General features: G+C 36.9%; 1 protein-coding gene across 1 annotated transcript in view; it reads left to right on the forward strand.

The window, feature by feature from the left end:
* The first annotated feature begins 517 nt into the window (after positions 1-517).
* Positions 518-13561, forward strand: part of LOC102011373 (zinc finger protein 664-like) — a 14978-nt gene continuing 1934 nt past the window's right edge. The window contains exons 1-3 of the mRNA XM_005413508.2: positions 518-634; positions 11886-12012; positions 12227-12287. Of these exons, the coding sequence (XP_005413565.2) occupies positions 632-634; positions 11886-12012; positions 12227-12287 (191 nt within the window). The 5' untranslated portion in view covers positions 518-631. The remainder of the gene's footprint in view (positions 635-11885; positions 12013-12226; positions 12288-13561) is intronic.

Genomic DNA, 13561 nt, shown 5'->3' on the forward strand with positions numbered 1-13561 from the left:
TTTCATTAATGAAAATGAATAGAATGAGAGACAATTTGAAAATCTTGGCACTGAACTCACTGCTTCATTCCCAGCAGCAGGCCCTCTATTCTAACTTGTTCAGGCCTGGCCTGGACTTATGATGTTTTCTAACATCAGGGAATTGACTCTTCCAGAGGACACTGACCCTGGAACCTTCGAGCACATTTGTTACCCATTATCAGGAAGAGTCCACTGAGTTCATTAAAAAAAAAAAAAACACAAGAGCTTTGAAAACCCAGGACTATAGCCCTTAAATTCAAGTGTTCCTCAGAAGAGGTGAGACTGACGCGTGGGAGAGAGACTGGTCCAGAAGTTCCTGGGTTACAAGCTATCATTTGAGCTCCACCCCTGCTGGAAGGGGTTTGTTTCTCTCGCCGACTCAGTTGAGCGGAGCGGCACAAGAGCAGGAGCCAATCAGCAATGAAGGCGGGCTCTCCGAATTTCTCAGTCAGGCCAGGTGAGGGAGGAGGGCGCTTCCTGTGTGATGGCGTCACGCTGCAGACTGTGATTGTGTTGCTGATAGCCCCTGCAGACTGGACTACCGTTTTCTGTAATTTCTACTGCCTGCGAGCTGCATTAGAAAGAGCCTAGGAGACCATCAACCCACGCAATGGTAACCTGGTGGGACAGAAACGGGTGATGGGATGGAATATGGCGTGTTCTGTATGGAAGTGGTCGGAAACAGCTACCGCGATCGACAGCCTCCCTGCTTAGCTCCAGACCCTCAGGTCTTCCTGGTCTTTGATTCTGCATCATCCCCTGAAGCATTTTTCCCTTCGCTTAGGCAGAGACAGTGCTGCGTTCCCAGCTACAGTCCCAGCTCTGACACTACCAGTCCAGAACAGCTTCTTAGTCAGCCCTGATACAAATGTATCTACAGCAGTCTGGAGAGAGCACGTGTTTTAGGGGAAACCCAGGGTCCCATACACAGTATTTTTAAAAATCACGACTGTTATTTTTTACGTGAGATCTCTGTTTGCAATTGTGTTACTCAACGAAAAGATCTCCTGGTCTCATGACACTGGGGAATGAAGTTACAACCCAAAAAGAGGATGTTAGGAGAGATTTTCTTGGAAATAAGAAAATTACCTCCCTGATTTCCGGAAGTGTCCCCAGTGAGTGGCCCCATAGCCTCTCAATCCAGAGCTAATTATAGGCAAACAAAGCACAGTGAATGCTTAGTTGTTTAGTGGGCACCTATCACAGATGGCTCCACTGATCTGAAACAACCACTTTGAACTCCCGCTCTCTCACCCATTTCGTCAGAGTACACTAGCAAAATGAAAGTAGGGTTTTAGAGAAACACTGGATATTTTCTTCTCAATTCCTGGAAACTCAGACACTTAGGGTGGCGGCTGCATTCCTTGTAGGGCAGCAGCAAGTTCACTCTGTCCAATTACCAATAGGTAATTGGCTATTCTCATTTTAATGCCTTTTTTTTTTTTTTTTTTTCTTTTTGAGACAGGGTCTCGCTATGCAGTTCAGGCTGACCTTGAGCTCACTTTGTAGCCCATGCTGGTCTCGAACCTGCGATGAGCCTCCTGCCTCAGCCTCCTGAGTGCTGAGATTACAGGCGTGCACCATCAAACCCGGCCTCATTTTACTTCTTATCCAAAAGGCTAATTTCTCAATTCTATGTCAGGCCCTTTTCTAGTTAATTTCCTTATTTATAAACTAACTAAGGAAATTATTCTTTACGTATAGACTCTTTAAGTGAGATTTTCCATAGAATTCAGAATAGTGAGGAATATGGAGGGGATGTTAATGTTTTACCAAGGGAGGGTAAAGTGTGTCCTGCTAAGAATAGCTTCCTGAAGGGGCTGTCTGTTAAACCCTCACTGACATAGATATGCACTGAACTGGGGCATCCATAGGGATGTGTACATGTGATATTGGTACAGTCAGAAAGGAAAAGGGGCATCAGCTCTGAAATAATCGTTCTGTATTCTGTAGACATTTTCAAGACATTGTTTTAAAAATTGAAACACTGAATGATTTGTTTATATAAAACAAGTAATGAAGTAGGGGTAAATTCCCATAGTTAAGGTCTGCAGGCATATGAATAAATAGAATAAAAGGGTTTTCTGAACAGGCAAGAAGAAAGGGTTGTAAAAGCAAAATAGGAGAACAGGGAATTTTGGAGGTTGGTAAAAATTAGCAACTACAACAGTAAACGTTTCAAGAAATCAGACTGTTCTTAGTATGATTTTAAAAATGAAGGATTATGTGCTGACTTGTTCTGAGATTGCATGTAACGTCACAAGCATACAGAAAGGAGAACTTAATAATAGATAAATGTAACTTCTCTGAGTACCAATGGGCTCATGTAATCATTTTTGAGGCAGAATTAGAAATTAGGAAACTGGTGTTGCTGTAGGTCTAAAAATAAGGTGAACATCATCACTGATCCAGAATGGGGAGGGGTTTCTCTTGGATACAAAAGATTTCAACCTGTGTTTGGTCTTTTTCATTGTACTGGGATGGAACTTGGGAGTTTTGCTGCAAGCTATGTCCTCCCAAAAGTTTTCTTTTTCGTTGTTGTTTTTTTTCGTTTTTGAGACCAGATCTTACTAAATTGCCAAGAATAGAAGCAGTTGTGATACTCTTTACCTCACTGACTATTGGAACCACAGACGTGCCACTGTGCTAGTTTAAAATTTGATACTTGAGCAAAAGCGCCTGCCTGGCAAGCGCAAAGTCGTGAGTTCGGTTCCCGGTACCAGAGAAAAACCAAAAAAAATAAAATAAAATAAAATAAAAAATAAAATAAAATTTGATACTTGAGTCACCATCACTTACCCAGATTTCAGTATTTGGGTAAAGTAAACATCAATGACACATGGTGGTGCACACCTTTAATGCCAGCCACTTGGGAAACTTTATCAAGAGTATTAAATCACCGAGCGTAGCCTGGCTAATGGAACAAAACTTTTTTTCAACATAAATAAATATTGTGGAGTGTACCTCCATTCAAAACTAACTTGTCTAATATGCACAAGGGCCTGAGTTAAGTTTTTAATAGTAAAGAGAAAAAGAAAAGTTTAGTAGAAATCTTACTTTTAATTTTGAAACACACTCATTTTTCACACTAGTGGTACCTGGTAGAATAATACTTCCTCATGGTGGATAGCAGTAACAAGTCCCTGCTCTGTCAAAAACAGGACACCATAGGGGACCAACCAGTGATTTACAGTGTATTGTAGTCAAGAGAGTATATGATGTATTTAATGTTTTATTATGAATTTGACTTTGTGTTAACATAAATTTTCCCACATACAGATCAAGGTGTGTGTATTGAGCAGGTTAAAAGGACCCAAGACATAGCCATGATTTTTGGTTAATCTGGTATATTCTGTGCCTTTTCAATGCATTTTATCTTCAATTGCCTTTGCGTGATGAAGACGTTGTCTCTTTCCAACTCAAGGAGCATCTGTAGACTCATTTGTTCAACTCTTCATACAGTCCTCTGTAGAACGTGACACTTACCTGATAGGTTCTTGTTTTCAGTGCTGTAGTAATCAGATTTTCCTGAGCAACCAAATTAGGACAACAGTACAATATGATTTAAAAAGTGAAAAATGCTCTCTCATTTTTTTCTTTGTTTTGGTTTGATTTTTTTATTATAAGGAGCTGCATCACTCTTATGACATTTTTTGGATTAATCACCATGACAAGGGATAGGATGGACGGTTTCAATGAAAAGACACAGAGCTGAGTAGATAGCCCACGAGACACCAATCATGTGCAAGGTTGAAGGGAAAATATTTCCATTACTTGTTTTAATTTATGCTGACTGTAGGAAATATTCTAATTGCTTTAACCTAGATCTTCATCTGCCTTTCCACACTGGATTTATTCCTCCTGAAAGCACTTTAAGTTCCAAGCCTGTATCTGTTCATTCTTATCCTACATTTAGAGTGTATGCAGTTTTTCCGTGCAGGGTGAATTGTGCATAAGTTTCTTCTATCTCCATAATGACCTCATGAACTCCTGTTGTATTTGACATAGTAGTTATTGGTGAATGACTTGATCAAGCAATTTAATTCATTCTCATTTCACAAAGTTAAAATGGGACAAAAGACGTGCTTGTGTCTTCAGATACAGAGTTGAATTCTGGTGGTGTACTGTCCACTCCACTGGGACATTTTAGTTTCTTAATTTCTAATACGTTCTCGTTGGCAGTCTGTGTCTATTTTTTCTACTACTCAGGGAGACTGAATTATGGTGCAGTCATTGAGAGGGATGCACCCAAAAAGCCATGTCTTTATGGGCTGCCTGAGGAAGTTCTGGGAAATTTAGGAAACAATGAGAAAACTTAGCATACAAGACCAGAAAGTATAATTTAAGGGCCACCTATTTTTGAATGTATTCAGGTGGAATTTGTATACTAATACACCGTGTCAATATTATCACGCATAATTTATGGTTTTGGATATGGTGCTATGCGAACCACTCCATAATCTTGCAGGTCATCTCTCTGAACTCATTTAACTCTATACCTACACGTGTCATTGGTACTTAATAAAGAAAGTCTCCATCAGCTGACATAAATACTGTGAAAAATTGACCAAGTGTGTGCAACAACTTGGTTTAAATACAACTTCATGGCCAGATATCTGATTGTACAGAGTTTGTCCTAGCTGCTTAAAGAATACACTCTGAAGAACACAGGTTTTTGGAGAGACCCTGAAAAGTTGTAGAGTGGTGGTGTGCTTAGCCTGAACTCTGGTGAGTTGTCAGATTTGGGAGTACTGTGGAATGAAGCATGGACAGGGTGAATTTCACAGAGGAAGATATATAGCACTGATTTTATCCACAACATTTCTTCCAGCGAATGTGTACTATAGTTTCGTTCTATGCCTACAAGCTCTTCAGCTCTAGAGACAGAAACTATCCCTAGTAATTGCACTGAATTCTGACACTATCTCAAGTTAAATTCTGAATTCACAGGTATCTTTGCTCATCTTCCCTGCGGATATTCTTAGTGTGATATTTAAACAGTTATTATGTGCTGGCTTTGTTTGGAAGTATGCCAAGATTATTAACTTCAAAGACAAAATTTAGGAAATATATGTCTTCTGTTACTCCTAAGTTAACCTAATCACTTTTGAGGCAAAATTTGAAATTGTTCTCTTTGTTTTGCCTTTAAAAATAGCATGAAAAACAGAATCTAAGTGTACTAGGAAGGGTATACCCAAGGGTAGCAATGATTGCAGTGTATTTCTTTGCATTACTGCAGATTGCACCTGGGACTTTCACTCTGAGTGACATCCAACCTTTTACATGTTTGATTTTATTATTTTGAATTTTCACGCTAGGTCTTGCTTTGGACCTCAGGGGAGTTTGACACTCATCCTCTTGCCTCAGCCTCCCAGAGTGGCACTATCACAGGTGTGATTAACGAAGCATAGCTTTATAACAGGATCACAGTGCTTGGTTAAATTAAACATCATCAGTTATTCTTTTTAATGTCAAGAGTGTTGAAAGTGTTTTTCATTGAGAAGGTGTGGGGGACATTTTGAAAGACTTCTTGGAAACTTCTTCCCCTAGATGTGTATCTATGAATTTGAGCTCAGTTCTGTGTGCAGTACCTGTTTTAATTGATACGTTCCCTAGATTCTCAAGGAGAGAATCTAAAACTATCATACTTTTCTGTACAGTAAGAAAACCCTTCTCATTCTATCATAAGCCAATTTGAGACAGTATATTCATTTCTACTAACAGTGTGACTTAATGTACTACAGCTTTAGAACTTCAGAATGATGATTTATAATGTTTTTCACATGCCTTGGAGGAGCACTCTTCTTTTGAAGCAGTGCACTAGAACTGTGTTCAGAATTTGTCAACATTTTGGTCATTTTAGATAGTGCACTGATTTTGTTCACACCATTTTTGTTGTAGAATTGGTTAGTGTTCAGCAAACAGTACACATTTGAGCTCAGGAGCAAAATAGGGAAAAGTCAAAGGTCAAACTTCAATGCATTGGTGGTGAGGCTCTGCTCTGTATTGAGACTGGACAAGAGAGCAATTTCACCCTGTGATGATGACTATGGGAGTGAAGAAGCCCCAGACTGAAATTTCCTGACTTCTCATATTTCTGTGTCTCACCACCTGTGATTCAGCTACCCTGGGTTGCGTAGGTACCCATAAGTTTGGAAAACCTCGGGAATATATGTAACCTACTGAGTGCGGGTCCCCTTGTGAATGGTTGTGAAGCAGGCTCCTTACCTAACCAGCTGCCCTTTTGCTTCCTTTGAAGCAAGTTTCTTGTTGAATGTACAAATTACCTCAAGGAATTAAGAATTGCTTTTCAATATTGCACCATAAGATTATGATTTTGTTAGTTTCAAACTGACATTATAGCTGAGGAAGCGAAGAAATATTTAGATGCAAGTGTTTGTTTTGCATTTTTCGTAAATATGTGTGAAGATCCATAGAATCTAGATGGCGCTGAGAAATAAACTGTGATTCCCTCTAGTACATTTCCCTGATTTCTGATAACTATCTCTATGGTGGCCACAAGATCAAGTTTTATAGGGAAGTTCATAGTTCAGCTACTTTACTCTCCTCTTGTGTTATTTTAAGTGCATTTTAGGTTTTTATAATCTTTCATGTGCTTAAAAATGTTATTGTTGATTTTTTCTGCACGTGCTATTGAGTTAGAAGTTTTGATAGGATAAGAAGAAATACTGGTCTGCAGATGATAAAAATTCAAAATTTGTACAAATGTTCATATACAAATTTATGATAATTTTTACAGATACGTGTATTGTACTTTGCCAATATGTAGAATCATTTAACTTAGTTTTATATGTAAATGTAGCACATTTTATGATTTTATCTTGTGCTTGTTTTATATGTGGTTTTAACATTTGTGAAAATGTGCCCCTGTGGGTTTCATATGGTGTAAAGTGTACAATTTCCAACCCAATTATTTATATCTGATGCATATTTACATGGAAAATTCGTATAGTTTTCACTAGGCAGATAGTCTGTGGTGTGATATATTGTTAGTTCTATTAATTTTTTTCTTGGCACTCTAATATTTCTAATATAATAGAAATATAATATTTCTATCATACATGGATGCTATATGGAAGTGAAGACTATTTCATGTGTTCCATCTTAATCTGTTCCTATTAGTTTTTGTTCTATCTTGTATTTTCTCAATATCAATTCATATAACTTTAGGATTTTGTCCAATATTTTATTGTAATGCATTAGATTAATTTTTCAAAATGCCTTTGATACCTTTATGATTTCTATTCTGTTGTCAAGTGTAATCTGCATGAATATTCAGCAGTGAAATGTTCTATTATCTGTAGAATAATTTTCATTTTTAATGTTGCCGTTTTTTTCTCTAATTTTCAGAAGTTAGTATCTTTGTTCTTTTCCAAGAGGTACATTCACTGTTCTTAATTTCTTTTGCACTACTCGTTACAGGTCTTTGAAACAATTATAAGCTGTACGTTCACTTTCATAAGTTATGAAATCCATAATAAATCAAGATTTTACTTGAAATGTATCATTTAAAACTTGTAATTCAATCTCCAATTCTTAGGAGTGTGTTACATATGTTTCTTCAATTCATTTCTAATTTTTTTCTGATACTGTGTAAGAATTATTTTGAATGATTTCAATTCCTTTGAAGATATAATATTCTTTATTGTTTTCTGATAATGGCCTATGAAGATGAATATATCTTGTGGTTTTGAGAAGACTGCATATGGTGCAGTTATGGGCCAGCCCCTTGGAAATATGATGTTGTTTTCATTTGTAACTACAGATTTTTCTGCCTTCTTCAGCTGTCAGTTACTGATGGAGTTGTTTTGAAGTCCTCAGACATAGCTGTAAATGATTTTTGCTTTCACATTCATGTTTTTTTGCCTTATGTAGGTAGATGCACTGTTTAGAGGAATATACATTAGGAACTGTTAGTTCCTTTTAGAGAATTTCCTTTGGTATCATTGATCACTGTAAGCCTTACCTACTTTGAGGTACACATAGAATATTATCAATTTAATGTTCTTTCAGGTACACATAGAATATTAGCGCTCTGATATCCTTTCAGCAGCTTTTATTGAATCAGTGCTAGACTCATGTGTCTTTTTGCATAGCTTCCTACTTGATCAGTCCCATTGTGTACATATAATAGCTAGTCCTGTCCAGGTAGTGATAGGATTTGTACCATACACCAGGTCTGTGGACCTTGAGCAGCTCTGATACCTGTTCCCCTTTCTCTGAGAGTCTGAACTATTACTCTGATGACCAACATAGGGTTTGACCACTGCTTGCTAGGAATCTGTAGAACTCACATTTGCAGCTGTGCTTGCTTCTTGCTGCCTCATTTGTGTAATATGTCTCAAGTTCTCATGTTTCAAAGCAGACAAACAGATTAATGCACATGAAATTTGTCATTGGTTATTTGCTATTTAAATATTTTTTAGTAGCAATTTTTATCGTTAAAGAAATTTTTTGATAGTTCATGATGATAAAGCTATAAATGTCCTGCATATATTCAGAATATCTCATTATTGAGCCTTAGGCAATGGATGAAAGGATCCAAGTGACAAATACACTACCTGACTACCACATTTCTTGACTTATCATCCCTCAGCCACTCTCCTCCTTTGGAAAGTTTTCCTAAGTTTACCATGTGTGATTTTCCATGAAGAGTGTTCTTATTTTCCTTCCTTGGAATGTTCAGTGTTATAGAAATTGCACAGGGGAATAATTTGGGAGGCTTTATTTACCCCTGACTGTTCTTCATAAATTCTGATGTGTGAAAAAAGGAAAAGTACTTTCTCATCAGTTCCATTGGTGATAAGATTCAAGATTTTTAAAGTTTATTTGATAAGAATTACATCAATCTGCGTGAAGAAGAGCACAATGCATTCTCTGGACATGGGAAAGGGGTCATTGGTCAGTCAGTTTTGGTAAATTCCTAAGGAAAGGAGATGGGTATGGAGTATATCCATTGGTTCTTAATGCATGCACAAGTTTATGGTATTCTTCCACACCTCAGTTTTATTTGGTTATATTCTCAAATAAGACATGGGCTTTGTTTATTTTATTTTATTAAGTGTGTTGTACAAGTTAGATATATAAAATGATTACATTTATTCTAGGGAATTTGAACCTCTGCATTATATACCTTGGCTTGACTTCTTTTCTCCATTTTCCATCCTCTCAGCCCCATTCCTCTCCTTACAAGATTTTGTTTACATTTTGTCCTTTTCTTCTCATTTTTTCTTTTCCTTTCCATCCTTCCTTTTTCTGCCCCACCCAGTTCCTCTTTCCTCTTGAACAATTTCTTCCCATTTCACCATATCTCTTGCACAATTTGTTTCTTATTTAAACTTTCAGTTTTTTTACACCAGTGAGACAATGTGATACTTATACATGTGTTTCCAATTTATTTCAGTTAAGAGTATGGTCTGAAGAGCGATCCTTTTAGCAGTGAATGTCTCCAGGTTATCTGTTATGATAGAGTCGTATTCTGTTATATATCTTTTATATGCATTCTTTATTTGATGTGCATTAGGGATGTTTCCAAGGTTTAGCTATTAGAAACTGTACCCCTATAAATATGGTTGTATATTAATTGCTGTGGTATGGTACTTTTAATTCTTTTGAGAAAATACCAAGAAGGGGAATAGCTGGGTCAAATAGGGCCTCTTCCTAGTTTTTTTTATTTATTCCTAGTATTTTAAGGAAGTGCCACACTGATTTCCACAGAGTTTGCACCAGTCTCCCACCAAGAGTGGAGAAGTGTTCCTTTTTCACCACAGCCCCACCAGCATTTCATATTGATTGATTTTTTTGATTATACTCATTCATTCTGAAGTGAGATGGAATCTCAGCATTTTAATTTCCATCTGGTAAATGATCAGTGATGGACCTGGATTCATGTTCAATGTTTTTCTTCCAGCAGATGTTTTGTAGTTATGTTTTAGATCTGTGTTCATTCATTTTTTCTGTGTATACAAAATCTTAGAATTGTGTGCGTAGCAAATATTTTATCTTGTCTTATTTATTTCCCATGGTTGTCATAGACTTCACTTTTCTCCTTTTTTTTTACGGCAGGGTCATGCTATAGTTCAAGCTGGCCTTGGGCTCTCTATGGACACCAGGCTGGCCTCAAACTCACAGTGATCATCCAGACTCAGCCTTCCAAGTGCTGGGATTACAGGCTTGTGCAACCACGCCTGGCTTCAGTATCTCCTTCTAATACTGATGGCTTCTTGATTTTTTTCTTTTTTCAAATCTAAAAGTTTCGCTGTAAAATCCAAAGGAATTGAAGTGTGTCTTTCCCATTTCAATATGTAATTTATGTACATACAATAGAAGGGTATAAAATCCAGATTTCTCAATACATACCTGTTTCTCCCTGAACATAAATGAAACATCCTGTGATTTCTTCCAGAGATGTTTAAGCCAGCTGCATCATGATCAGTATTTTATATACCTATGGATCTACAGAAGGTTTTCTTCCTTTCCTAAGATGCATTTGTCATGCTTTCTACTAAATTTACGATGTAATGAAGGTGGAATATGAATGTGTTTTATGCATATTGTTCAAGCTATCATCTTGCTTAACAGATGTTGAATGTTATCAGCCTTCTGTTATACTGCACATCTAAAATTTTGTGAACACATGGAAGGTATTATTTGTAAGTGACACAATATTTTCTTTAAATTTGACTTTCTGAGGGGTAGTTTGACACAGGGTCTCGCTATAATCTTCACTGGCCTTGAAGTTACTACATATCTGGAGCTGAACTTGGAATTCACACCAGTCTTCAAACTTATGGTATCCTCCTACATCAGCCTCCCAAGTGTTGACACTGGCCAGGTGTGGTGGCACACGCCTATCATCCCAGCACTTAGGAGGCTGAGCAGAAATATTGTTGGGAGTTCGAGACCAGCCTGGGCTACAAAGTGAGCCCAAGGCCAGCGTGAACTGCATAGCAAAAGCCTGTCTCAAAAAGACAAAAAAAAAAGTGCCTGGGTTACAGGTGTATATATATACCACCACACCTGGCTGATTTTTTCCTTTTGTAATTTGTGCCTAATTATCTTTTGATATCTTCATTTTCAATGTATCCAGTGTATTTTATTCCTATTCTTACCTTCATTAATCTCCCTTACATGCTTCCTAATCTCCCTTACATACTCCATGCTCCTTACATGCTTCTTATGTATGAGTACAAGGTGATAATTTGGTGTCACTGTTACAGGCATGTGCAACCACACCCGGCCAACCTCAACACTTGGGAGGTTGATGTAGGAGGATTACCATAAGATAATATGTCACCCTTCCACTGTTTTTATGTTCCATAGACTTGCTCTAATTATATTATTTTTCCATTAGCATTGTCATTATTATTCAACAACTTTATTTAATGCTGTATTAAGTTTATTCTCTGACAACAGATTCAACTTCAAAATGCAGCCTGAGACCATCCAACAAAGAATGACTTAATTGTATGAGGAATTAGATTTGAAAACAGTTATCATCTGTGGTCTCTCAGAACCATTCATTAGATTATTTATCTGCCTCTCTGTTTCATGGATGGTGATTTGCAGACTCCTTCTATGAGCTCTACTTTAGAAACAGAGCACAAATAAAATTTCTGTGACCCTGCTGGGAAACCAGTTCTATTGTTTGCTGTTGCTATAGGAGCAAATTGGAATCTAACATCAGAACTGCTGTGTGAAAATATGTGTATATACTTGGAGACCAAGGCGTGAAGTTAATATTTGAAGGATTTGGCTTCAATTCAGCTTTTACAAGAGGAGCTAAGCTATCTCAGGGTGTGAGTCTGAAGCTTCTTTCAGAATATATATATGTGATTATTTAGGAGGCAGTGACCTTGGAGGATGTACTTGTGAACTTCACCATGGAGGAGTGGGCTCTGCTGAATCCATCCCAAAAGAAGCTCTACAGAGATGTGATGTGGGAAACATTTAGGAATATGAACGCTATAGGTAAGGATGCCATTTTCTCATGTCTACAATGGGAGAGCATTGGTTTTTGCTGATTGGTACAGATTCATTAAATAGAATGTGAAAACATTTTGAAGAAAAAACATTTTGAAGACTATCTCAGGCCTGTTTACATTACACCATGAATCAAATTTCTGTCTGTTAATTTCTATAGAATGCTATAGTGACTTTTTATATTTCTATGGTTACAATTTAGGAACAACCTGGGACAGCCAGCAAATTAAAGAAGAACTCAAAAATTGCTTAAGCAATTTAAGGTAATTTGCATTTTTAAGTAAAACTAAAATCCTCCGAGTCAGCATGTGAGCAGAAGCAAGCAAAGGAACCCTACTCCTGAAGCTATGTTTAAATGTGTTTAATCTCACAGAAATTCTCCAGATACGCATACAGGTTGATTTTTTTTGTAATCTGACCATTGAATACAGAAGTATTCTAATCCATGAAACTAAGTTTGAAGTGATATTAAGCAACAAGAGACACTATCTCATATATCAGTAAAAAAAATTATTTTGGGACCAACGTAATGAAAATGTTTGAAATGGCATTCATGAAGTGTGTGTAGGCATTTGTGAAAAGAGTATATTTTGTACTTTGACAGGAACTCACCTTCAACATATATAATTATGCATATATACATGCATATCAGACATATACTACCTAAAAATTGCCAACATGTGATCAATATTCAAAATGCAATTGAATCTCAGTGATGTGAAAATAGATGTTTTGAAAAAACTTGCTATCAAAAAAAAAAAAAGAAATCACTCTAGAGAAATGGAGTTTAAAATTCGTGGAAGGCACCTGCAAACACGTTTGGTAGGAATATAAAATAGAACCACTTTGACAATATACCAAGGTTTGAAAAAATATAAATAGAAATTTGCATTTCATTCAAGTAAATCTTCCTGCATATATTTTGAAAGGATTTAAAATTATCTTAGACATAAAATCATACTCATGCTCAGCAGCATATGCATGGGCATTCACAATAGCTAATTTCAGTTAGTAATACCTTATCTCTTGGAACAGCCTAGATGTCCATCTTTTTATGCAGGGATAAAGGGAATATGGGATAGGCTGAACATGGTAGCTTCTTCTTATACTCCCAGCACTCTGGTAAGCTGAGCCAGCAGGATGACAGCATGAAGTTCACCCTTACTAAATGAATGATCAATGAGAATCTGTATCAAAATACAACAAAAGAGTCTAAAAGAGTAACTTATTGCTAAAACTCTTGTTTAATTCTCAGAAATAAAAAAATATGGTATCCCACCATAAAGAAGAAGAGTATCTTTTGATAAATAAAAACTAAGTAGATGAGACTCCATCTCATAATGTTAAATGAAATAAGGCAGACACAGGAAGTAAATTTTCATGACTTTTCCTTGGATATGAGATACCCAAATGTAAATTTAGGGAGTAAAATTAAGGAGAAGTAAAAGAGAACAGAAAGGCTAATTTGCTGGAGACAGTAAAGAAAGCAGAGTATGGGGCTGGGGATTTAGCTCAGTGGCACAGCGCTTGCCTGGCA

Source organism: Chinchilla lanigera, unplaced genomic scaffold (genome assembly GCF_000276665.1).
Source record: "Chinchilla lanigera isolate Chin_1 unplaced genomic scaffold, ChiLan1.0 scaffold00168, whole genome shotgun sequence".
In the NCBI taxonomy this organism is placed as follows: Eukaryota; Metazoa; Chordata; class Mammalia; order Rodentia; family Chinchillidae; genus Chinchilla; species Chinchilla lanigera.